Source organism: Echiichthys vipera (genome assembly GCF_963691815.1).
Source record: "Echiichthys vipera genome assembly, chromosome: 1".
Taxonomy (NCBI): Eukaryota; Metazoa; Chordata; class Actinopteri; order Perciformes; family Trachinidae; genus Echiichthys; species Echiichthys vipera.
In genome coordinates this window covers 23,412,289-23,435,398 of record NC_139826.1, presented here as the reverse complement: position 1 = coordinate 23,435,398, position 23,110 = coordinate 23,412,289, and the positions used below count along the sequence as shown (strand labels likewise).

The following is a 23,110-nucleotide window of genomic DNA, read 5'->3' as shown; positions in this document are numbered from 1 at the left end:
ATTTCTTTTCTCAAAATGAATAATTGCTTTTAGGTCAAATTCAGATTATGCACCATGGCTGTTGCACGCTGCCTCACTTCTACATTTGCTAATTGTAAATGTTTATGCATCGTTTTGATTGTTGCTGTCAGGACATCAGATTGATTTGACAAACTAAGAGCCCATAGAAGGCCGGGGTCAGTTTCATCCAAACTCTCAAAGCCTCTCACAGAAAGAACTTTCAACAAACTTTGCAGAAGCGTCTACTTCCTCTTCTTCTTCTGTGGTTCGCTGGTTGTGTACTTGAACAAGCATCTGAGGATAGGGCTATTTAAACAGACAATAACATTGGCCCTCAGGCCCTGTTTACTTCAGATTTTCACTTGTCTCATTGCTCCAAACAGAACAAAGTGGTGACAAACTCTTCTCCTACTCATTAGATTCATATGTTCATCAAGGATAACTGGCAGAGATGATACAAAAGAAGCAGCCAACCATTATCAGCATGTGATTATGTGTTGGCTCCAGTATGTGATGCCCAAAAACAAAACTGAGCTGTGAGTGTATTCTTTGTTATGTAAGGTCTATAACAAGGGTCTCTATATTTAGAGGGCTTTACTGACAGCAGGATTATGACACAGTGTTTCATGCAGTCATCATTAGCCAAATATTGTACTAATGGAAATCCTGAAAGGAAAGTTCTCATAATTTAGGGCTCAGAAAAGCAACAGGGGGAAAACATAGCTTCTAGGGCCTTGTCTGTATTTCTGTTAATATTGAGTTGTTTCTTACGGTGTCAGTTTTGTGTTTATGTGGTTTTAACATAATATATGTAACGATAACAGTTTCTCCAAACTGGGGGTGTGCCAAATGCCATTTACTGCAGGTAATAGAGTGACTATGGATAAGTACATCATACAAACCCACTTCAATAACAGTCACTATCACTTTAACACATATAAATAATCATCACATTAAGCTGAAACTTATGAAAACTACATCGCTCTCCATAAAAAACATAGGATTGAAACATTCTAAGAGTTTAAAAAATTTCAACCTTTAAATCAGTTGATGCACAAATGCATAAGAAAAACTGAACAATCCCTCAGATGAATATTGCATCAGTGATTTAATTATGAAAACTTACGAAACACCACATAGCCCAAAGAGTCCTATAATGGAAACGGGATTTGGTTTGAGTCAAGGTTGAAGCGAGACAACATCATTTTATCACCCACTGACAGACACACACGTAAAGACGACCATATAAATATAATCATCTTTGAGTAAGCACAAAAGTAGTCTTCAACATTGATTATGGTTAAAGCCACAACACACTGACTGTTGAGTGAGGAGTACAGGCACACACTCTTGTGTTTGATCACTGGCTTGTGAATCTTCAGCACACTCTTCCCAGAATGGATATGCGTCAACAGGGAGAAAGACTAAATGTCTGAGGTCTTATCGTTTCAGACTAATACGTGGAGCCTATACAGTAGATCTACCGGTCAGCAAGGCTTTGTTTAAGTGTTCCAGTCTACATTGGTTGACTGCACACCATCACCACAGATTCCTCATCGTCTCGCTGACAAAAAGCCTTTGTTTTCGTGTTTGAAATTGCCTCCCTGTGGACCAGAATTCACGTCGAGTCCCTAGGGAACGCAGCCAGGGATTCACTGTGGTGGCTCTCATGCTGAGTAAAAGACACAGTAGACAAAACCAAATAAAACAGTGATGGGGATACATTACTTAGGAAATTATCATAGAAGGAATTTCCCTGGGTGGTTTTGCGGCACTGTTGTCACTTATAATTCTGTGTTTTAAGGCTTTGAAAACGTAATAAAAAAGTAAATATTTCAGCATTACTTGACAGAAGAAGATTTTTTTCTTTATCACCATATACAGTATGCGGGGTTCTTTATGAACTCGTTCTCTTTACCCACTTTGTGCATTCATAATATTAAATGTACAAATGTATAGGTTATGACAGACAGAGGAAACAAGATAGCCTAATATAAAGGGTCCGTGAGGCTTAGCATGCTATTATTTAGCCGGTGGGAATGTCATTGGTTTTGAAGATGGTGGGAGTGTTCTGACCAACAATGCAATTCATAAAAAGATAGAATTAAGGGGAAGCAATGAAGAAAAAGGCTAGATCACTGTTTTTTGTCCATTTCTGACTCATTTAAAGGTTAATTTCTCTCTTAATGTAAATGACATAGAGCACAGCACAGCTTTAGTGACACAATATATAGCACATTTAATTTCTCCTGATATTACTGAGCAACTTAAAATATGATATTAAGTTGCAGCATCACTCATTCTGTGTATATTGGTCCACATTATCTTGGTTGACACATCCACTTGTATTCAAAAACAGAGGTCATGCAAAACATTACCTGAAATGCCCCCATGACTGGATACAATTATTTAACAGTTAAAAAAAAATAGTCTAACCTTTAGATCACAAAAAATATTGAGCCTCTATCCTTCTTTTGTATCTACAAATCTTACCATATTCTTATGATGAACCAGTAGGTCAGACAGAGTGCTGTCATAACAACATCAGCAACATCTCATCTTCACCTCTGCTTCTGATTCCTGTGCTTCTAAATCAAAAATTCCTCCACACAAGCTGCCCAAAAGGCTTTCTTGAAACGGCGCACTGAACAAAAAGGTCTCTCTGAACAGAGAAATATCACTATATAATTTGGACTCTACTTATTTCTGTCCAGTGATCAAGATCATGCCTGGAGGTCCTGTCTGGTCATGGTCCAAAACCCCATTAATAAAATTCCCAATAATAAATTCTGGTAATAACACAGTTAGCACAGCATGACTGTCCCACTAAAACCATGTAAAACTCTACATGAGAGCACGCAGTGGTTCAAACTTAACAGTGCCTTTGAGTGTTATATATTACTCTGATGTCATCCAATACATGCAAGTCTATTTTTAACCTCAACACAATTTGAATCCCTTATATTTAAAATAATGGAGCACTTGAATCCATTTAGCCTATTTGATCATTTTTCACTAGCATGATTCTTGCACCTTTTGGGTAGTATCTTCATGGTTGAATGCACTTATTATAAGATGCTTTGGATAAAAGCATCAGCTGAACGAAAGTAATGTAAAAATCTAATTATTGTGAAACACTGCATGATTCAGTGACTGTCATCTCATTTCCTGATGATCAACTAGTCAGCAATTTATGCAAGGTCGAGCTAAAGGCAAGTACATTTACTCAAGTGCTGTATATACTGTATGTATAATTTTGTATTATTTGTGTTTTACTTATGTTTCCAATTTATGCTACTTTATATTTCCACTGCACTATAGTTTGGAGGCAACTTTTACTTTTATTTGACAGCTAGTTACTGATCAGATTGAGACTGTTAATACAAAATATGAATCAATATATATCAACAGTAAATTATGATATATTACCATAGGTTAAGCTACCCAGCAGTATATAAATTAGTGCTAGATCACATTTTTTCGGTCAGGTCATGAATCATTTTAGGCTCTAAAAGGTTAATTTGAATGATGTCAATGACATCACAACACAGCTATTGAGACACTATGTAGAGCACTTTTAATTACTTCTGATATTACTGTGCAACTTAATACATTCATAAGTTCCTCTCTTTCTGTGAATAATGGTCCACATTATCTTGGTTTACCTTCTTACAGAAAATATACAGATATATAATTTGCTGCAGGTCACATCGACCATCAGCCTTGTATTCAGTTATGATGTCACAGGTTGATCTTATGAATATAAAATGTCATCACTTCATCCTGTCGATCCTATGAGACATTTGTGTGAAATGTTGACATAATTGGCGCAGGAATTCTTGATTTATGGACAAAAAATATTTTCTTAATTTTTGAGGTCCCAGTGACCTTGACCTTTGACCTTTCAAATTGAATCAGTTCATCCTTGAAACCAAGTGTAAATATATGTGCCAAATTTGAAGACATTCCGAGGGGTTCCTGCGATGTCGCATTCACAAGAATGGGACGGTCAGACAACCTGAAAAGATAACATAACGGCCACAGCTGCGGAGGAATAAAAAATTAGCCATCACCAAGGTCAGTAGGATTCCTCCTCTGAGTACCATGACTGTCTATGCAAACAACACATACATCTTAGTGACTGTCTCATTTCTGCGGTGTATAATAATAGTCATAACAATTATTAGGATTATTATTTTAATCCTAATAATTTTAATAATAATAAAATCTTATACTACAAAGCTCTGCCAGACACAGTATCCTTCCCTTTGAACTCAAGAGTCTTTCCACGTGGCAGCTGGTCGATAGTGTTGCACTCTTTATGATACAACAGAGATGCTGAAGGGGCATTTTCTTCTCTAAAAGCCATGTGGTGAAGTATCAGTTTCCAGATGTTTATGTTTTGGTAGATAGTTGGAATCTCTTCACATTCATTTAATTAATTGTGATCGATCTGCAATGGTGGGCTTACAAGTTCACCTTGACACTTTATAGAGTTTAATGACAAAAATAAAACAAAAAAACTTTACCCTTTGAGTACCATGTGATGCAGTTGTTATGCAACCAATAAAATATGTTGTGCAAAGCGCATTTAAGGACAAGAAAGTTGGACTGAGACCCTAAGCTTTTTTCTCTGAGGAGTCTGGGGATTTACAGGGTGAGTACAAATCTTTATCTTCATTGACAATGGGAGTAAAGCAGTCATCACACACAAGCCAGTTGCAGCTGTTTATCAGTAGGGTGGCCAGAGCCCTGTCCAACCAGAGCTTAACTGAAACTGAACATCTGCCTCTAATAAAAACCCTGAAGGTATGAAGAATTGCTCTGGTAGTCTCTCTCCTTTCCTCTTCCCGTGTCTCTCCCCCTTTCTCAGGGTTTTAGTTAATGAGGCTTTTATGAATGGCATATATAAAGGGATCTTATCATCACAACAATGAACTGTTAAGTAACAAATGAAAACTGCAGAGTGAAATGAGAAATTAGAAGATTCTGACAATTTAGTCCACAGAGTTTGTTTCTTTCTTCTGAAATGGTCCCACCATAACATAAAGCCCTACTGGCAGATTATGTATGTGGTCCTCGAAAAAAAAAGTGATTGCTTCAATTTATTGTTCCACTTCAGTCTGCATGTGTGTCCGCGGGAAGCAGAGCCAGGTTATGAACATGGTCAGTGATATTTTCCAAAGATAATGGACAGATCCTGGGTGGCCTGTGTCTTTATTTCTTTCATAGTGCATGATATGCAGATTTTAGCCTGATGTGCTGGTCAAAGTAGATTTAATAAACTTTTGAGATCATATAACAGTTATATAGTTTTTCCTCATATTTTGACACTCACTACCCTAATGATACAGTAATCCACATATAGATTTACTTGGCGTGTGTTTAAGTGTTTTAGTTATACGTTTGTTACTTTGTATGACTATTACTTGCTATGGTCCATAAAGTTATAACCTCATGTAGGGGGTTTATCCTGTTTAGTCAGACTCACCGGATGTAGACTTTTGGGATAAAGCCTGTCGTGGTCTGTCTATTTCAGCCAGCATTCTCCTACTGTTCTGTTATTTTGTAAGGTCACTGTCTCTGCATCCGGGGCTCAGCACCGCCCGACAAATGTGATTGGTTTAAAGAAATGCAAACAAACCAGAACAGCAGACACACTTTTCTCCAGCGCTGACACAATGCTGGCAATGCAACGGTTAGTTGACATGTCTGGTTAGGCTGCGCTGAACATGACAGGCTCATTCCCTCATAGAATCATCAAACACTAATACCAGCTCTCATTCTTGAAATGCCACTGTGGCCTAAAGTATGTGCAAAATACACAAAATAATCATGTATTCACCGGACACATCCTTCAATGAAACAGAAACAGGTGTCGTAGCATTTGTAAGTCAGGCTTTACTTTCAAATTGTGCAAAAAATACAGAACCCATCCTACCCTTGTATAAAAATCAATACAATGAAAACAAATTCACACATTTTAATTATATCCTACTGCATTAAAGATTATTCAAAACAATCAGAAAACCCATAATAATTACAGTTCCCATAACTTTTACCATAATCATAAAAATTGCCATATAGAAAAGACTTGAATGCCTAGCGTAGCGATAGGACTGAGGTAGAATCAAGAGATAATGATTTTTTTTTTTTCTTGGCCAGGTATTTACTCTGAAATCACTCAAACAGGTAGAGTGACAAGGCCTAATGGTACAACTGGACACCTCAATCCTGATGCACAAATTGGACTTTATATTTTATCATTAGTACATGAGAGATGCTCAACTCTGCTAAAATTGATTTTATTGATTTACTTATTTTTCTGTGCACTTAAAGAAACACTTAAAAGACAAGTGTAAAAAGATAATGAAAGTTTTCAATAAAATAAGGCATTGCTTTTAGAAAAGTATTCAAATCCAGGTTGTATCAATGGCAACAGTGCCTCAGTCCAGTATATTGATATTACAGATGTCTGAATCCTGCCTGCACTATAGTGTGCATTGTTCCAAAGTGCATAAACAGCAGTTTGATAATAGGATTCTTTAACATATTCACACACCTCAAGATATGGCACAGAAAATTCTCTCTGTACCTGGAACATGTGACACATTCATCTGTCTGAGGTGGGGAGGGGACAAATTTAGCATTTTTCATATATCATACAGAAACAAGAGAGATGAGGAAATGAGGAAAGCTAAGCAATAATAAATATAAAATGACTGCTTATTATCTTTAACATGTCTACTGTCTGATTGTTATTTAATACATCTAAAATATTGCCATCCCTCTGAAAAGCTATCTGCACCTGCTGTCATATACTACACAGTGAACTTAGCAACATAACACCATCACTTAATCACCTCCACATGCCTGGCACTGAAGTCACACCAGTCCTCTTAAGGGAAACATAATCTCTCTACAGCAGTGCCTGCTGCCTGTATTCACGTCCATTTACCACACAGTTTCCTCTCCTTTTGTATCTGCCTGACGAGTTCTGGTCTACCCAGCCAACAACACATCCTCACTCACAATGAGCATGCCGCTTAACTTATAAATACAATTTAGACTTAGATTTGGTTTCACAGGCTAAATCCTCAAGAACAAAAGCAACAATTACCCAAGTGAGCAGAAAAATGCATTCAAATAAAATATAAAATATATATAAGACATAAAAATGTTAACATATGGTACTCCATTTTTAAAATAAACAAAATATCATATAATCTGTACATAATGATTAAATACAGTGTGATCAGTATACATTCCTGTGTATGAAAACCAATTTGAATTTGTAATAAGAACATCAATGTAAACATAATACTTTCTGTAAAACATGTGTAACTCAAACTTCCAGCACCAGCTGTTCAATGCATCATAATATATATATATATATATATATATATATATATATATATATATATATATATATATATAGATATATAGATATATCTATCTATATATATAAAAAACATTCTGTATTCACAGATTAAGTAAGTATGAAGAAATATCTATATCTGGAAAGTTGGGAAAAAAATAAAGGTCCATCTAAATATTGGACAACTTTTACTGGGTGGCTATTGTTTATGAGTTAAAAGGGAAATGTGTCAATCTGCTGGGTCGTTCTGTTTCCACTGAAGGCACAGAGACAGATGAACAGCCATGGTATCCAACCTCTGGGCACTTCCTGCTCTTCAAGAGCAGCTGAGGTGACTCTGTTGGTCTCTGGAGGTCTGATCTGAAGTCTCAGTCCCTCACAGCAAAGACTCTGAAAGAACCTCCCTCTGTGTTGCTCTTGCTGCAAACACACAATACAGAAGAAAAACATGTTACATTTGGCTACCGCTAAAGCTTTGTTTCCACTGAGCAGTCTGGTTCAGTTCAGTTCAGTTTGTTACACATTAGAACAGTTATTTTTCCATTGTCAAAAGTTCCCCATTCTGTCCCATTATTTCGTTACCCCTCTGTTGAGGTACCTAGGACACTGACCTAGAAACACTGCAGTCTGTGATTGGTGCATACATTTCTCAAAGTACATTCATTTTCGGTGAACAGGAAATAAAGTGAAAGCTGGACGGAGCAGTGAGTAATGAATAGTTTTTTCAGCTCATTTCTTAGAAATAGATTGGAGAGGAATATTCAGAACTGAAGCAGCAGAGGCCAAGTTATCCAAAATTTTAATCCCTAGTGTGGGCTAAGCGTCAGAAACACTGCGCCCTTAATACAACCAATAGCAGAATTTAGAGTAGCGCACTCTAGAGCCACAGAACACTCTGTACAACTGTGCTCACAGGCAGAGTGCTACTCCCTGTGAAAAGTAAATTGAAGTGCAAAATCGCCCTTTAGGGGCGGCTGGTGGCTCTGTGGCTAGAGCAGTCGCCACACGTAAAGAGGCTGAAGGTCCTTGAGGCAGCGGCCGCGGCTCTGTTTCGGACTGCTGCATGTCTCACCATCTCTCTCTCACCCCATTTCCTGTCTGTCCTATATAATAAAGGCTTGAAAACTGACAAAAAAATAATAAAATATATTTTTTTCAATAAATCGCCATTTAAGTCAAAAAAATGCGTCTTTTTGCATCATGTTTGTTTTTGTGATACTCGAAAGCCTGCTTTTTAGTATTGTCCAAGTCCATTAAAAGAGTATGCAGTCATGGTGTTCACAACATCTTTGGAAATGGCACGATGACAAGTATGACTCATTGTTGCCGTATTTCTGAGTCTGACCTATTCCAGCTACCACATGTGTTAAACCTGATGACTTTGTAATTAGTTCATTGGTGGAGAGACCTTGAAGCTCTGCCACGATCAATAATCATGATATTGGTATCAGATCACAGATAATTGTCCATATAGGAAAGCACCGACTAAGTGGCTGACAGCATTTCCATCCTCGAGTAATCAGATAGGCTGTGATTACTTCCCCAGCAACAGAGTCCAGTCCAACCTGCCCACCCTGCCATGATGTAGGCACATGGCACGAACTCTCTCTCAGCCGTTTATTGACCTCCTATCCCAGTGCCCTGAGTAGGGGCCTTCCCCGTTCTGCAATAGATTTCATAGTAGTCATACTTAGATTATTTTGGCCATTCAGCACTTTGCACACTCAATTGAAATGCCTGAGTAAAGTAAGCAAAGATCCCATGTGTGGCCCATCCACAAACCAAACCACACCATTACTCTTACAACCCCACATGCCAGCAGAACTGCCCACAAGGGCTTCCTTGCCTGAGCGTAGTCCACTGGAGCCGGCCACAGCCATGAGAGTGATGTGAGAAACATGCAGGGAACCCACTACATGCAGTATTACAGGATACATAAAGGTAGGCATAGTGAATAAAGCCTTTCTCACGCCTTTTTTAGATTATCTTGTCAAATTTACTTGTCTTATTTTACTACAAGCTCCATGTTTTCTTTTCAATTGCATCGCAAGGTTTTCTTTACCACACTCCCATTGGTCAAATATTAAAGCCTGAGCTGAGCAAAGATAAATATTATTCTGTATCTACACATTATATAAATAACCTCCAACATCAAATATACATTTAAATTTACATTAATTACATTTTTTTTTCTTTTTTTAAAAAACCTGCCCACACCTCAGATTTGTTAAGCAATTTAAATAAGTTTGGTGTTGTGTCTATTGAAGGCTGTTTACCCCAATTAGAGAAACGTTGACCAATAAGAGAAAAGAAGCCATGATAAGGAATAGAGATTTCAACTTCCTACATGTGTAGCTAGCTAGCTTCATTAAAATGGTCACAAATGGAAACAAGCATTGTTAGATTGATGCAGTTGTACCAGAAGTTGTCCTGTGACAGAAATAACTCTCGATATATATATGATTTGATCAACATGAAAAATGTTGACTTAGCTGATCCTATTAATCGCTACGGAAGGCTTTCGCATCACCTACAAATTACATTAGCGTAGCAGATCTTTCACATGCTATGATTGGTTAGGCCAAAATACAAAATAGGAAATTTGCTAGCATGAAAACAATGTCAGGCTGATTGTACCCCATGAAACTAAATGGCTGATCAGTCTGATTATGAGGCTAAATGTCTCCTTAAGAACCCACCCACACAGGTGTTCTCAATCTTGGCTTATTAGACCTTTTCATATGACAGTTTGGTTGTGTGTAGACTGGACTCCCTTTGTTGCACCTGTTATATGTTATTAGGCTGGGGCACCTTCTATTTTTATCATGCTTGCTAGTGCAGTCAATTTGCTGACCTTGCATAAATCCTGGCATAATTCTGGTTGAGAGACCTTGTTCAATTTATTGCAAACACCATGCGGCTAGGGGGAAATATAATGACATTTTTCAGGGGGTCCTAACCACCAAACCATACATACTACCTGACCCCTATGAGACTACATATTACCATTTGTAAAGTCCTTGAACAAATGCCATTAGCAATAACAAGTTCCCACACTTCCCCAGGCTTTAATACTTAACTGACAGCTTTCATTACAACTAATGAGGCTGTGCTGCCTTCACAGCTGCCAAATGGCTGCTTGTTGATGGAAGCTGTCACACACCATGTCTTAACATTAATGTTTTTTTCGCATTTTCAGACAAAAAAAGGCTTCTCTTGAATACTCAACAGCCAGACTGCTTGGAGCCTAATCTAAAAATATAGATTTCTGGCACTTAGACTATCTCTAATGTCACTTTGATAACCTACAACTATTTCATATGGTGCCTGACCCGTCTATCTTCATACATTTTGTTACAGTGCAACAATCCTCATCTGGGAAAGATAACAGTAAAAAATAGTTGCCCACAAAAAAATTGAGCTGTACCTCTCAGACTGGATGCCATTTTTAAGAATTCCAACATAGTTCTTTCTCTTGTCCAGTGGCAGAACATCCACAAAACCACCGTCCGCTTTAATGACTCCAGCATGGATGGCTGCTTTACAAATACTGGAGCTCTGTAGGGAGAAAGTTTTGCAAAGACATAATTCCTTTATTATCAAATACATACAAAATATATGGCAGTAACTCATGGCAAGCATTTGTTTCACAGTCTGAGCCGCAACAACAGACCGTATAAGCGCTTATCAACAGTCTGGAGTGTAATCATTCATTTCTAGTGCAAACATGGATCACACTGTCCATACACCCCTACAACATTTCTCACCAGATGGTTTATGTCTCATGTTTAACCGACACCTAGCTTCTACATCACTGTAGAAACACAATTGAGCATCTGAGATTGCAAAACAATTCTGGGGAAATTTTCTATGACCAACACTGCTGCCTTATTCTGTGTCTGTTGAAAGACGTTCAAGATCTCTGGGATACTGTGATCTGCGTCCAGCCGGACGCCATCTAAGGTCAGTTTCCAAGGTAAAGCCCCATTAACACCACATCGACCTCAACTGCAAAATAATCCACAAGAGTGAAGTGAATTCCTGCGAACTGTACATCTGATAAATTTGGTCTGGAGGGTACTTTACAATGAGTCATCTACTCTTAACATGATTTAGGTGACTTGTAAGTGATGATGTAAACCAGTTTTTTATTAAACCATTTCCGTCTATATCTCCTATCTCTGAGACACAAGCACTTAGTCTAAGATAACACTTGAATAAGCCTCTGAGCACCCAGGCCTTGTGCTGAGTAATACATCCCTGGCAGTCTGTGGCTTACGTCACCATTACTCTTATTTCTCCATGAGCCATATTCACACTGTGCTCCAATGGCCTTCCATAGCTACCATGTATTACAAACATGCAACGTCACTCTAAGTTAACCATGCCGCAGATCCACATACCATGTTCTGTGATCCGTAGTCAATTTGTAAGTGTTAATTTAGAACATAGAAAACAGTAGTAGTACTTACATCTGTGTAGATGTTGTTTCCAATCACAGGTGACCAATAGGATGGCTGTGTCTTGCAGTTGGCTGGACAGAAGATTCTGGGAAACAAATTGGGATTGGGTATGAATTTGCACCCCCAGATAAAGGTAACATCAATGGAAATAAGTTGTTTTTTCTAGGATGGGTTACACATTACTTCATCATCCCCTATTTAGCATGAATAAGCACTATATTGTTTTAAATGGTTTATTTCACAGTATTACAGGGTTGTAAGAAGGTATAAGGATATTTTTAGTGCTTATTAATGAACAGTATTTGTAAAGGTATGTCTCCTATGAAGACATATGTCCTTTAATTGACCTAATTATATGATGCTTTAGAGAAAAATAAGATGGTGGATGTGAGGAGGCACCTTGGGCAGTTTGAGTGGGGCTCTTTGAAAGGGCAGACTTCAGCCACTGTGGTGTAGCAGTCAGCGGTCATTTCTGTCACAGAGAGAGAAGAGAAACACTCTAAATACACCTACAGTAATACGTATTGGCTGACTGTGTGAATTTACATGCAGTCATGACTTAAAACTCCTCTTACAAACTGTGCCTCATACCTTCCACTTTGGCCACCACAAAGGCATTACCGGGTTTATATTTACTGTAAAAGACACAAAATGTGAATCATAGAAGCAGGGGAATGTGTTTCATAAGTGTTGCATCAGAAAATGTGATTTCAATCTATTTGAGAAAATTAGACCAAATATCTACCTGGAAGACTCAATGCCATTTTTAGTGGCTCTGACAAAGAATGGAAACTTGTCCATCCTTGTGACTTCAACCACTCCTCCATAGTTGTCAAGGACACCAAAATGGATAGCAGCTCTGCAAATACTCGATTGCTGAAACAATAAAAAAGAAAAAATGAACACTTGTAAAATATGCGTTAGCGGTATAAATGGTTGCATGATTCAAGAAGTTTCATGTTGGATAGACTCACCACATCATAAAAGAGAGTTCCCCAAACTTTTCCTTTCTTATTCAGACAATTAGCAGGACAGTTATATCTGCAGAAACAAAAATGAGATCGAGACCAGAGTGAGTTGGTTTTGGTGATGAAGTGTATCGCAAATCAAAATAAATAAGACATACTTTATGCACATCCAAAAAAAATGACCTGACCTGTTGCAAGTTGCACCTCTACACTTATCTCGCAGTCTAGTCTCACACTTAATGGCCTGAGCTGCAAGAACAAGAATAAAATTAGTAAAGAAATGTACAAAAAACAAAAGTTCAAGGTTATTTTTTATCATTGCTGTAACTACCGAGATACATGTTGCTAGGGGTCTTTGAAGATGAAGGCGTCCTGGTTGTGGTGGGTTTAGAAGCTGGTTTCTTTGGAGCAGACGGTTTAGGTTTGGGCGCAGGTTTGGCGGTGGTACGAGGTGGCAGTGGAACCTGAGGCTTCTCCACCTCGTTCATGTCCTCTGTCTCTGAGCGCTGAGAGTCTATCGATGGACAAACAGATATTGGGTTCAGGTCGGTAACATGTTTACCATCTTTAAATGAAAACCATGTGGGTTTCCTCACCTTTGTAGCATAGGTTATTCCTACATCCTCCTCCATAGCTGGGAGGGCACTGGGAACAAGGGCGGCCGTGCTGGTATGGAGCCTCGCCGATCCAGTTGCCCCTGTAGAAGTGCACAGTGGACAGCCTTGACTAAGGTGGAAATTAATCATCAGTCAAACGTCACTTGGCTCATGGCCTTGTAATTACTTCAGCACTCTTTGTCCATGGTCAATGCTCCTAATAGTCATTAACAAACTAATAAAAACACTTCAGGTTGTCTCGCAGGCAATTACATCCTGTGGACTGTCTGGAAAACAAGCGCCTGCTCCGCTCTATTTTTCTTTTCTTTTGCTTCAATATTATATTTCTATTATGATTTCTTGAGGAATTTTAATGGCTCCAATATGTCGTAAAAATGTATCAGACGACTAGTATTACGTTTCTGCAGCGCAGCTATATTAGGGACACGGCATTTGTCAGCACTGTAAGGACAAAGAATGTAAAGAGGAGTAAAGAAAGCAGAGGTGTTGATGAACAGTGGAACATGGAGGATCTTACTTTGGGGAGTAGTTGCACACGAGGTAAACGGCGTTCTCCCATATTTCTCCCCACACGTCCATCCTTGGACACACATGAACAGCACAGCCCACTCGGCTAGTGGTTGCCCAGACCAGCTGCGAAGATGGCAATAAAAGAATGGCCAAATTAGCGCAAACACTAGCCTGAATATCCTGCATCTCTTCTCTCACAGCACATTGTTCAATCAGTCATTCTAGAGGGAGCAACTAGGTTGGCAGTCACGATTGATGGGACCACCGGGACTTCCTGGAGTGTCCGGTGTGTTATTCTGTCCCAGACAGATGCGCATTGTGTGTGAACCCAGTTTGCCCTCCGTGACACAACCACGATAATTATTATCATCCTGATAGAAGCGGAAAAATACCGTTTTAATATATTAACTGTTAAGAAACTAGAAGTCAGCGTAAAACTGTCCAAGGTAAAATAAAACACCTTAGAAATCTGCCACAGTAGTGTTCCAGATGAATGATGTGTCATTTGACGGCAAATACAACACAGCATGTTCCATAACTCCTCCCCACTTTCCTCCCAAACTCTGAAACATGTGCACTCTCCCTCCTCAGGAATGTTCATCTTTTTCCTGGTGCAGTTAGAAGCCACTGGAAGCAGTGAGTCAGCACACAGACTGATGTGTGCTGAGTGCTGGTAGTTCAGCTCAATGCACTGTCTAACTCCAGAGGGTCGAGCGGTTCAGAGCTCATGATTGCAGGTACATCAGCACTTCCAGCAAATGAAGGACAGAGACGCAGGGATGATGCTCAGATTTGGCACTGTCTCCTCTCTGCAGCATCTTCAGAGGAATCCAGGTCAAGCAGTGAGGGGTGTCTGGTGTATCTGGAAATGACTACCAGATGGCAGTGATCAGGTTTCAGGGGGAAGGCAGAGGGAGGAGTCTGATTTCTCTGTAAACTCATCCCAGCAGCCACAAAGTAAACAGTAGGAGAAGGTGGCCAGCTGACTAATTGTTGTTTTTTTTAAATTGATTTCTTGCATCAACTCTTCAACTCTTCTTTTCCGTCCATTATGTGCATCTGATATTCTATTTATCCTTTACTGTTTAGAAGTTACTGTATCCATGTCTGTCATTTAACCCCTCAGGGCCTCTGTGAAATATCATACAGGGTGCACATGTATCCAAGCAACACCTGCTGAGTGGCATACTATGTTCTGTATTACTGGTAAAAAAAAGAAGGCACAGGACCAGATAATAATCAGATTTTAACATAGCAGACAGTACAGTATATGCTTCAAAAATAAGGTGAAAAATTTCAACCTAAAATGACACCTGGATGCTACACTTGTCTTATTGCAGATTGAGAGTGGGATTATAACTCAGTGCCAACTGCTTCATTAAAGATCTATGTTGTAAAAATGGACATGCCAGCCTCAAACAGAGATGAGGGATGAGCCACAGAAGTCATTTTCAAACTTGTAACCCTCAGCCCCCCACTGACACTGATTAAAGTGACATCATTTGAGGCAATTTCTCTGGAGCCACAAAAGTTTTTATACAATTTACGTCTCTTTTACCCATTTGGGGGTTTTTTGTCTTGAAGTTTTCTCCTTTCTTTTCATTTTTAATATTATTAATCTCACCTGGGTGTAATGAGTGCACATGGGCCCGGAGCAACGGTCTGGACACCAGGGATTACACTCCTGGGGGTAGGGATAGGTGTAGTCTTTCACCTCATCGTACCAGGACTGGACATGGAAGGCAGGAGAGCGGTATCTGTAGGGCCCACACACACAGAGACAAACAGTAGGCTCAGACACAGGCCCTCCAGGTACCAGGGGCAAAAGGAAAATATCTGAGGCAGCTGCCAGGTGCTTTGGCTAGACTAAAGAAACACTGCATGATCCTCCCTGCCAATCCTCCTCCATTCAGACCTCATATGATGAGTCTGAATTTGACCTGGCACACAGCACAGCAGTCTGTTCTGCCTCCATAACAGGGGAAATCAAATCAGGGTGAGGGGGGAAAAAAAGAATCAGAGCAAACATAAACATGGCTCCACGGCCTAACAAATCTTTTCAAGCTCTTGTTATAAACATCTCTTTTTACGGTAGTGCTAAGTTTATAAATGGAGAGAGGAGAGGGGAAGTGTGTGCGTGTGTGTGTGTGTGGAGGTGTGTGTGTGTGTGTGTGTGTGTGTGTGTGTGTGTGTGTGAGAGAGAGAGAGAGAGAGAGTGTGTGTGTGTGGTGGGGGGACTCCACATCAGGGTTTGTTGGCACAGGAAGAAAAGAAGGGAATAGGGAGGGAGGAAAGGGGCTGTGAGAATGGGAGCAGATTCCTGGAAGGGCACTTGCTGCGATAGCCATACACTGTCATGCACAGAGGCCTACTGTGTCTGGTGTCTGCTCAAACACACACACACACACACACACACACACATACACACACACACACACACACACACACACATACACACACATACACACACACACATACACACACACACACACTCATTCACACAAACATCAACCCTAATGCGCTAGCACTGACTAGCACCATGCTTGTACATCACACAATGGTCATCAATGGTCCAATACTCTTTTGTTTTAATACATCACTGTAGCAGCATTGACTGTTCAGAAAACACTTACAGTAAGAAAGAAACAAAGAAAGAAAGAACGGAGCACATAGAAGGACTGTATGACCTAATGATTATGTGACAGAAGAACTCTAACCCATGCTACTGTTTGTGCTACTTAGGCCTGAGTATCAAAACACAAAAAAAAATTCTACCAAACTATGTATGTAATAAGCCATTATGAGAATAACTGTAAACAAGACCAGACAACAGCCCACAGCCATGCCATCGTCTATATAAGGCTTTAGCTAAATGCTAACGTCATCATGGGTTATCATAGATATGCTAACATGCAGAGGCAACACAGGTATTATGTTTACCATGTGTGCTGTCCCCATATCAACTTCTGCAAAAGAGCTACAAAGGATCTGGACAAGATCTATTAATGAACAGCTTATTAAGCATTTCATAATGATTTATAACTACCGCAAAATCAACTAAAGACAGAGGTAAACCGCAGTCAAAGGGATTGTTGTCTTATAGGTGTCTTGTAACTAATGTGTAAAGCATTAGAAAATGATTTATTAAATAATCAATAATTTATAGAATTTATAAACCGTTTATAAATGGTGTCCTATCAGAAAGTGGAACAGATAAATAAATAAAATGTTTTCTCTAAAAAACATGTTTATATTTCTCAAAAATGTCCCTCGGTACCAATTCAATTTATGATACTTAGCCAGAATATTTATGGTATTTATCGAATCTTGTTTTTAAAAATCAAAAAGTCTCATTTTGACACATAACACTGTGTGTGTGTGTGTGTGTGTGTGTGTGTGTGTGTGTGTGTGTGTGTGTGTGTGTGTGTGTGTGTGTGTGTGTGTGTGTGTGTGTGTGTGTCATTGCATCTCACCTTCCCCAGTGAACAGCCAGGTTTTGTCCAATAGACATGAGCAGGTCATGAGGTCCATGGTCCCACTGACACTGCTCTGACCAGTGAGTGGCGGACCGCTCCAACTCATCATCCCAAACCTACACACATAAAGTAAAAGTTCACCTCTTTTAGACAACAATGTGAAGACTTTGTGACATTCACCTGCTGCTTCAGCTACAATATTAAAAAAAAAAAAAAATCCACCTCTTGTTCAGACTATCCCTGACTTGTTCAAAGCCTCTACTTCTTCACTTCCTTCCTTCCTTCCCAGTGAGCTGAAACTGAGCTGGATACAAGTTCAACATTAACCCATGACAGTGACATTTGAGTGGGGCAGCTGGCGCCTGGCCCTAGTCCACTACAAATCTCCAGCAATCACAGCTGAATTATCCACATTTCCTGAGTGTGTTTCTTTACAGTGGTGGAGAGGAGGGTGGAAAGCGGAGAAGACACCTGACTCCCACTGTGGATGGGGGGCGCTGTGAAGGGAGGGAGGACTGCGTACAGTCCCCTCAAAGCACATCTCTTCAGTAAATTTCCAGCCTTTTGGTGGTCGCTAAAACATGCGCACACAGACACCACTGTAACCCCAAACACCCATACACTAACACAAACCCACACACACACACGCACACAAACACACACACACAAACACACACACACACACACACTGCCTGTTGGCTGGAATTTGAGAGAGCTGGGCAAAGTAAATCTTCAGACACTTTTCTTCCAGGCTATAACCGCACTCCAGAGACACACAGGCCACCACTGCTTCTCTTAACTCCATGGAGCTTGTGGTTTTCAATAACCTCCTGTGTCTCAACAATAATCCCTCTCCTCCTTTACCCATTGATGTGCCATGTTATCCAATGATATTTTTTTTTCCCTTCCTAGCCTTATTCTCTCTGTCCTCCTATGACCCAGCCCTCCCTCACTCTCCTTTCTTCTCTGAAATGTTTTGCAGGTAGGTCAGAGTCAGGATCAGGGGCGTACTATAGCACTAAATTCTGGATCCCCGTACATCAACGCATTCTCTATGAGCCTCTATGTATACTCAGTCCCCTTTCCCCCCACAGTCCAACGCCCCTTGGTCAGGATTATTATCCTCCTTGTAAAAGTGCAGCACAGCAGGCTGGCAACAACTCGCAATCATGACTGCATGTTTCCAACAGAGAGAAAAGGTTGGTTTTATTACAGCGACACAGCTTTCCTACACAGAAAACACCTTTAAACTTAATCACCAGCCGCATTCCAGAGGATGCTGACACATTCAAATGAAGTTCTTTGTGAGGTAAAGCCAAAGATTACAGCTGATAACTTTTAATTATCTTTAAGATTAACAGCAAAAAAATAGATAATTGGGGTAATAATGGAACATGTCTCACCATGTACTCCATGTTCGAGGCAGTTGGGTAGACGGCGCCCCTCAGCTTGTTGTGCAGCTGGAGGATCTCCTCGCGGTCAGACCAGCGAATGGCTCGTCGGGTCCTATTGCCAGCTGTGTTGCCGGTGCCGTTCCGGTCCACTTCGTCCTCGTAGCGGCTCAGCAGCTGCCTGAGCTCATTGGAGTCAGGCAGGAAGAGGGAAGCTGAGTCCCTGATGCACAGCAGCAGGAGGGAGAGGGCAAGGAGCCAGGTCATGGCGGTGCAAGTCATTCTGACACTTCAACTGTCTGGGTTGAACGTTTAGACTGCAGCAGACAGCGGATCGTGTGTGAAGTCCCAGACACAACCTGCAGGGAGGAAATGTTTAATGAGTCTTTCCCCACTGCGTGAGTCAACACAGCAGAGAACAGATTACAGAATATGGGCGTACAGATTACCAAACTAGTGTGCAGTCACTTTTTTGTAACCAATTTATTAATTTAATGCTGGGATAAACAATCTATATGGAAATGTATTATTCTTCATTCCTCCCTTTTTTAATGTGTTATGCTTAAATTGATGCTGGCACAAAGCCTCTTGGGATGCTGAGGCAAAGTAAACTGAAAGTTTAAGTTTCAACTCTGGACTTTTTACTGTCAGCTGTTCTGCTTCCTGTCAGTTCAGCTTTTTGCCGGTTTTGTTGCTGTTGCATTAAAAACTAGTTACTATCAGGCACACTAATAAAATCTGATGCAATCCATTACAACTGCCCTGCAATAAGTCCTTCCCTCCCGACATAAACACAGATAATTGTCTTGCAATCCCAGAACAGGCAATATATTGTGATACATATTGACATTGTATTGTTACATTATCATTCTATCAGAACCAACTTCTGGGTGTGTAAATATTATAATATATTATATCGAATATTTAAGCATGGACACTTTACCACAGTTAACCAACCGGTTAGCTTCTCAATCCAAAAGATGAACTCTGTCTAAATGAATTTGAGCAATCAGGACTCATTTCATTCAAAGATCACGCTAACCTTCATCAGTAAATATAACACTGACTTTGCTTTGGACTTAGCTGCGCATTAGTTATATTGAGGAATACTATCTTCCTCTCTTTGTCTCCTGACTCTATGATTATTTTCTTACTAAACTGAGCAGCAGGGCAGGACACTGAGGAGGGATACCTGATATCAGGTTAACAAGCTTTTACCCTGCTGAACTGCAAAAAAACACTGCATTCCTGACACTTTCAAGAGCAATATTCTGTAACTGACCGTGCATCTGACCTCCCTCTGGAAGGCAACAGGCATGACATCCAGGATTATAAGTTTTATAAAAGAGAGAAGAGTTAGTCAGTCAGTGTGATCACAGAAGAAAAAAACTAAATAAACTCAAGCTCCAGCTCGCACTGGTTGCTCTCATCCTTGAATCCCTTCACCTCTTTCCCTCTGGCTGAAAAGCCGGCTTGAGGTCTGGCACCGGCTCTGTGTCAACATGCTGTGCCAGCTCAGGGCACTGTGAGCCAGCGGGCAGCTCAGGCACCACACCCTTCTCTCCTCTCCCTGTGCCCCCCCTTTTCACACTGAACTTCCACCAGCTTCTCTGTCAGGGCCCTTCTCATGCCTCTCATGAATTTTATACCAGAGTGACAGACAGAGCAGATGACTCGGACACACACATTCAAACAGTATCCACATCTTGTCCAGGGGTAACTGAGCCCTTCTCTGCCACTGGTAGGCTCGTGGAGAGGGGGCTGACCTCTCTCTGCCACAACACAAGGTTGAATGTAAACAAAACTCATGTCACAATATACACAATATACATTGTCTGATTTATATATTTTCATTGATGCTCACTCATGCCCTTTAGAGATTTGCACTACACCTGTTCTTTTTTTTCAATGATTTGCTCCTAAAACACTAAAATGTGCCTAAAAATGGGTTTTTATCATATGGATAACTTAAAATCATAAGAATACTGTCTGTATATACACATGTATTTCCATCATGGTAGCTACTGCTCTGCCATTGACATTTGCTCAGTGAAGCTGCAGACTCACAATGAATGGCAGTGTCTTTCCAGCAGCCTTTTTTCTTTTTTTTACAGTGGCACGGTTTGTAACCCACAACTGAAATTATCGCTCATGTCATATGCTAAAAACTGTCATACTGAGTAAATCATTAAATCTGAAAAATCAATAAATCTGAAAAAATGCTTGGGAAGGCATGTTAATCTTAACCCAAACACGAATATGCTGATTATAAGGTGTGTTTATCTTCTGAGTTTTGCAGGGTAAAATATAGATGAAACTTGAGAACTGTCAGTCTAGTAAAAAAAAAATGCGTGTAATGTCTCTTTTTGCTCACCTCTATCTTTCTCACTTTGTATCCGGTTGAATGTGTAGGGGCAGTTTCCTCTGTGCGCTGGAGAGCTGTAGGTATTATTCCCTTGTGAGAGGAGCGAGCTGCTGCTGGTTGCTGACGGTGTTCCTGAAGTACACAGGAGCTGTGTGACTCCTGAGCAGCTCACAGAGCCTTATATAGAGAAGGAGACCCCTCAGGACCAGAGGAAAAAATGACTGTCTCTCCTCACTCTCCCACTCGCCAGCCTCCCTGAAGTAGACTATGTTCTTGGCAAAGCGCGCGCAGTGCGCACGCTGACGAGCGGTCAGGAAGGGGAAAAAAACTACAAATATTGTAAATCAGCTGTCAGGCGAGTCAGCAGCAGGCAGTTAGATCGCCGCCTCTGAATAGAGTTTGGTTTGTCAGTTTTTACAAAGATATATCTTCACAAGCGGCTACACAGCTGAAATCACTGAAACTAACATAGGGCCTATAGAGTTAAGAGTTAATATTCATAATATTTAGACATTATCACTCAAAACTCATCCTCCAAGCAACATTTGGGTACCACTTTCTATTAGTAACTATAAGTTGTAACTTACTTTATTAATGGTTAGTAAATTATGTTATAATACTTTATAGCGTAGTTATAAGCCATAAAGTATTCAGAACTGCCAGGTTGTGGAAAACCTCATTTGCTGGAATTTGTCATTTCTATTTAGTAATAATACAGTCATGGGTTTCTTGTCTTCCAGTAAGCCATTAAGTCTGTAGGCGAAGTAAATAAGTCATTAATTTGATACATCCCCAGGGAAATAGGCATCCAGTAGCTTATATCATATGACACATACAGGAATAAAAAACACAGCAGTGAACTAAGAACTGTCCCTAATAGAGTATGAGCTAATGGAGGTCGGGCAAATATATATTGATTAGAAAAGTAAAAACTGGGTTTGTTCCAGATCATCTGCAGCTCTTTTCTAGACACATGTGGTCTAGAAAATGTCAAAGGATGTTTCCACAATCCAGCAACCCAGAAGTTATTCTCATGAATGGATTATTAGCAATCTACAAAGCATTAGTAAATTATGAATACAACTATTAGTTACAATTCATACTCCCTTTATAAAGAGCGTGTTAATTGAAAATGGTAATATATTTGTATGGATTAATAAGAGTTATTTTAAAAGTGTTAATATTACTGGTGATACATTCAAAAGATCCATCAAGCAGTCACAAGGCCATTACTGCCATAAATGTCTTGTTTTACATTCCATTACAGATTGATTATCTTAAACATGATGAACCCACCGAGATGCAGGAAATAAGAGTGAAAGATAACATCATGTAATTTGACTCCTGTAGTCTTAATGCCACTTGATGTAGTTGGGCTTATGAAGTGAGAAAAAACATGCAAAAATGTGTCCTCCATCACACATTACATCACACTACATCCCACATTTAAATCAATCTTGTACAATCTTCATAACTGGAATCAAGATTGAACTGTTTTAGGGAAGAAAAATATATATTTTTTAAATATTAAAACACTTTCATAATTAGGGCATAAGCATTAGCGAGGATAAAGAGGTCCATCACGTGTCACTGTCGTATCTCCTTACTGGCCCTGCAGAGGGAAAGCTGTGTTATGACCCAAATAGTTCACATTTTATTCCATCATGAGCTTGATTTCAGTCTGAAACATCTCAGATATTTGCAAGAGCACAGCCACTCAGATGGAATGCCAGTTTGGGCTCTGCACTCAGTCATAATACATGTTTAACAGGAAGTCTGGCCCATCATGCATCTGCTGTCTTTCTTAAACGTCCTGCAGAGAGGGTAGCGACCGAGGCTGTGGTCTGTAGCGAGACGTTCTCAGGAAAATTATATTTCTAAGACACAAGTCAATAAAAGCTAAAGATTCAGTTCATAAGATGACCTATGTGATGTATTCTAC

At 39.9% G+C, this 23,110-nt stretch overlaps 1 protein-coding gene across 1 annotated transcript; it reads right to left on the bottom strand.

Annotated features, from left to right (window-relative positions):
• Positions 1-5,968: 5,968 nt before the first annotated feature.
• On the bottom strand, positions 5,969-21,312 carry crispld2 (cysteine-rich secretory protein LCCL domain containing 2). The gene is made up of 15 exons (XM_083915600.1): positions 21,178-21,312; positions 18,816-19,162; positions 17,410-17,528; positions 15,561-15,693; positions 13,944-14,059; positions 13,406-13,506; positions 13,141-13,323; positions 12,998-13,058; positions 12,816-12,882; positions 12,587-12,717; positions 12,433-12,476; positions 12,241-12,313; positions 11,851-11,926; positions 10,806-10,936; positions 5,969-7,798 (listed from the first exon to the last, which is right to left on the bottom strand). The coding sequence occupies exons 2-15, from the start codon at positions 19,083-19,085 to the stop codon at positions 7,747-7,749; spliced, it is 1,557 nt and encodes a 518-aa protein (XP_083771726.1). The 5' UTR covers positions 19,086-19,162; positions 21,178-21,312; the 3' UTR covers positions 5,969-7,746.
• Positions 21,313-23,110: the final 1,798 nt, after the last annotated feature.

Bases quoted from the DNA above. Each gene is read 5' to 3' on its own strand.
- crispld2 (XM_083915600.1), bottom strand. From the start codon at position 19,085: ATGACTTGCACCGCCATGACCTGGCTCCTTGCCCTCTCCCTCCTGCTG. The intron at 14,060-15,560 runs GTGAGATTAATA...CCATCTTCGCAG, and splicing joins TGTGCACTCATTACACCCAG to CTGGTCTGGGCAACCACTAG. The intron at 7,799-10,805 runs GTACAGCTCAAT...GTGTGTTTGCAG, and splicing joins AATGGCATCCAGTCTGAGAG to CAAGAGCAACACAGAGGGAG.